General features: G+C 46.3%; 1 protein-coding gene across 1 annotated transcript in view; it reads left to right on the top strand.

Moving 5' to 3' along the window:
- Positions 1 to 3,827: 3,827 nt before the first annotated feature.
- Positions 3,828 to 4,030, top strand: part of LOC109957299 (zinc finger protein 239-like) — a 3,187-nt gene continuing 2,984 nt past the window's right edge. The window contains exon 1 of the mRNA XM_020595064.1: positions 3,828 to 4,017. Coding sequence (XP_020450720.1) covers positions 3,919 to 4,017 — 99 coding nt within the window. The 5' untranslated portion in view covers positions 3,828 to 3,918. The remainder of the gene's footprint in view (positions 4,018 to 4,030) is intronic.

Raw genomic sequence — 4,030 nt, 5'->3', positions numbered from 1 at the left:
CGCGAATGTGCGGCTTGAGGTTATGCTTAGGGCCAGAGATGTGGAATGGTTAGGGTCAGGGTAGGGGTATGGGTTGGGTTTAAGAGGGGTTGGGGTGTGAGGGTTCAAATTAGGCATTAAGTCTCCGATGGTTCGGTTTAGGGCCAGGGTAACGTGAATGTGCGGTTTAAGGTTTGAGGTTGTGTTTAGGGCCTGAGATATGGAATGGTTAGGGTCAGGGTAGCGATATGGGTTGGGCTTAAGAGGGGTTTGAGTGTGAGGGTTAGGATTAGGCACTAAGTCCAAGATGGTTAAGTTTAGGGCCAGGGTGGTGACAACGGGTGGTTTAAGGTAGGGGGTTACTTTTTTGTTGGGCTTTACCGTACCTAAGCTGGTTTGATAACAAGTATTAGGTCTGTGTTCAGAGACCTATCTTGCCCACTGGGTTTTAACACTCTCAAGTAGATATTTTGAAGAACTCTGTCTAATGGGCTTTAACGCTCCTTTAGTGCTGAGTATATAATATGTATTAGGTCTATTTTAGATGACCTATTTTGCCCACTGGGTTTTAACACTCTTTGGTAGGTATTTTGAAGTAGTCTGTCTAATGGGCTTTAACGCTCCTTTAGTACTGAGTGGATGATAAGTATTATGTCAATTTTAGATGACTTATTTTGCCTACTCGGTTTTAACACTCAAGTAGGTATTTTGAAGACCTCTGTTTAATGAGCTTTAACGCTCCTTTAGTGCTGAGTATATAATATGTATTAGGTCTATTCTAGATTACCTGTTTTGCCTATTGGGTTTTAACACTCTCTAGTAGGTATTTTGGAAAACTCTGTCTAATGTGCTTTACTGCTCCTTTAGTACTGAGTGGATAATAAGTATTAGGTCTATTTTAGATCACCTGTTTTGCCTACTGGGTTTTATCACTCTCCAGTAGGTATTTTGAAGAACGTTGTCTAATGGGCTTTAACAATCCTTTGGTATTGATTATCTAGTAGGTATTAGGTCTATTTTTTAGAAGACCTATTTTGTTTGTCATGTTTTGAAACTTTCAGTAGTATGTGGGTGTTTTGTAGTGCTCCTTCAGTAGTGTGTACGCAGTTATGGTCAGTAGTAAATGGTGCAGTTTTTACGGCCCTAGTGTTTTGTTTTTAGTTGTTGAGCTCAACATTAGTGTGCTGAATATGATAAATTTGAAGGACATTTCTTCAGTAGTGCGCCCCGAGTTCATTGGGTGTTTTGGCCACTTACCACTAGACACCCTCGCCCGAGGTAGGCCCCGCTGAGGTGATCAAATCACAGGGAATGTCCCATTTTAACCAAATTGATGTTTTAGTGACTAAGTAGTGGTTTTCTTTCCAGGACACCCAGACCTGTTTCAAAGGCCAAGTGTTTACAGCACTATGCCATTGTAAGTTTTAAGTTTTTTGTGGTTGGAGAAGCAAAGTAATGAAGGATAATTGGGGTGGCAAATAGTTTTGGTTTTTCTAACTTTCTGGTCCTGTTGTGATCCTGGTTGAAGAAGCGTGCCTAAGTTGTGTTTCACCCACGGCCTAGTCACCTAGGGTTGGACTAGGGGATGTAAGATTTGGAGGGTGAGTGGCTTCTCTCAGCACCTTGTCCTTGTCGTGAGGTGCCAGCAGCCGGACATGCTGTTGAAGCCGCTCTGGGGCGAGGCCCCTCAGGAATGGAGTGGAGGCTCAACTCACCACGTGCCGACGCCAGGAAGGTGGGGTACCCTCGTCTGACATAGAGCCGCAGGTCAGCAGCGAAGGCACCCAGGCTCTTACCTTCGCAGCGGTGCCGGCTAGCCAGTTCTTCCCTACTCTGTTCGGCTGATGTCCTCTGACCAAAACGGCGGTCAAGGGCAGCAGTGAGGGAGGGTAGCTCAGTCCATTCTTCTGGGGACAGATCGAGGAGGGCCTGCAGCATGGTCCCCTCCAAGGCAAGGGCTAAGCGGGTGGCATTCTCTCTGGGGCTCCATCCTCTGTGGAGGGCTGCCAAGTCCACCTGGGCAAGGTGGGGCTCCAGGGGAGTCAGCCCATTGTAACGGGGCAGCTTGACGGCTGGCTGGGGCAGGAGGTTTATGCTGGGGCTTGGCGCTGGGGTGGGTTGCTGGGGATCGCCCAAGTGGTAGACTTCCACTGGGTGTGCGCGCTGTGGGGCGCTGGTGCCATCTGCCCGGTACGGGGTCCTTCTCTGTCTCTGCATCCTTTTTTTCAAGCGCTCAAGGTGGAAATTATTTTCGATAATCTCCCTCTCTAGCTCGCCTAAGCGCCTCTCCATAGGGGCGTTTGACTGGATGGCGTAATCCCACTTCTGACACCAATTGTAGCGCCCTCCAGCGTGGAGGAGAGGAGCTAATGCTAACTGTGCAGCTAAGCTAACTAGCGGGATGCTAGCACCGGCGTACTGCTAATACTGTTTCGACCTGGCTCCGCACACCGCACGGCTCTATCACTCTCTGAGCGCGCGTTGGAGATAAAGCCCCCTTATATCACTGGCTAAGCGTGCACTCTCACCCGGAACACTCGTCAGAATCCTGACTGTGGACCAAGTACCACAATAGCCGGCCGGTTCTTCGTCAGTATCCTCTTTTTTATTTTTTCTCTTCTTCAACCATACACACACACATCCACAGAACGAAGGCATAACACAACGATCAATCTAGTCGAACAGGACGATCACAGAGTGCTCGATGTAACCCACCACACACAGCATGAACTGAACAGTCTATTTACCCGCCCGCCCCCCCATAATACAACAATAGCAAGAACAGTGAAACACAATAACTTGGATTATACAACACTCTTACGCTTAACTTTTTACGCACCCCCATGATGCTTGCCGCTGACCCTAACTTTCCCACTGGCTGGTGGTGGTCATCACAGTATTATGCAGGTCAAAATCTGACCGTGACTACTAGTGAAATATACAAAGAAGTCTCTCTAATGTTTTGGTTAGCCATGCTGCTAACATGAACACAAGCAGAAAATACGGATCCATTCCGACTTGAACTTTGCCGGGGTCTGTTGGATGTTTCTTTTGTTAAAAGGAGTTTTTCCTCCCCAGTGTGACCCAGTGCTGCTCAAGGGGGATTTGTTGGGTTTTCGTTATAATACAAGCTCTAGAGCTTACTATATTAAATGTCCTAAGATGATTGTTGTTGACATACAACTGGGGCAACTGTGGTTCAGTGGGAGTGGTCGTCTCCCAGCCAGAGGGTTGGAGGTTTGAACTATGGTGTCTGTAGTCCATTTGTCGTAGTGTCCTTGGGCAATACACTGAACCCCTCAAGCTGCCCCTGATGGTTAGAGCCATGTGAGCTGGTGCCGCAGATGGCTACCTTAGTTCTGTACCAGAAACAAATTCCTTGTGTAACATACTTGGCCAAATAAAGGTGATTATCCCATTATCATTATTGTCCTATACAAATAAAAAAGAATTATATTGATTGTTTTTAAATTTTTTATTTTATTTATTGTACTAATTTTGGGGTCTCTGATGGACTAATGGCTAGGATTCAGCGCTCTCGCCGCTGCGTCCCGGGTTCAGTTCAGGGTCAGTAAGGGCATCTGGTGTAAAACATGCCAAATTTCAACATGCGAATCCTCAGTGTGATGATTCGCTGTGGTGTCCCCTAACAGGAGCAGCCGAATGTGAAAGATTTACTGTACTAATTTTGACTGATATAAACTTGCTGCTAATTTGTAATTTTTTACTTTTTATTCTAAAGTTTAAAGAGAGCTGTTATTTGAATTTGTTAATTTTATCACATTTTTAAGTTCATGCATCAGTGAGAAAATGATGACACATAATACAGGCTTTACAAGACTGGACCCAGAGCCTCCAGAGATTAAAGAGGAACAGGAGGACGTCCATAGCATTCAGGAGGGAGAACAGCTTGGACTGAAGCAGGAGACCAATCCTTTTATGTTGACTCCTACTTATGAGGACAGTGACCACAGTGAACCAGAACCAGACAGTGACCAGCAGCTCCTCTCTCACAGCTCTCCTGTAGCTGAGAGCCAGGATCAGAGAGGAA

The sequence above is a fragment of the Monopterus albus genome, unplaced genomic scaffold, assembly GCF_001952655.1.
Source record: "Monopterus albus unplaced genomic scaffold, M_albus_1.0 scaffold26.1, whole genome shotgun sequence".
Lineage (NCBI taxonomy): Eukaryota > Metazoa > Chordata > Actinopteri > Synbranchiformes > Synbranchidae > Monopterus > Monopterus albus.
The sequence above is the reverse complement of the archived record's forward strand: the minus strand, read 5'-3'. Positions and strand labels throughout refer to the sequence as shown.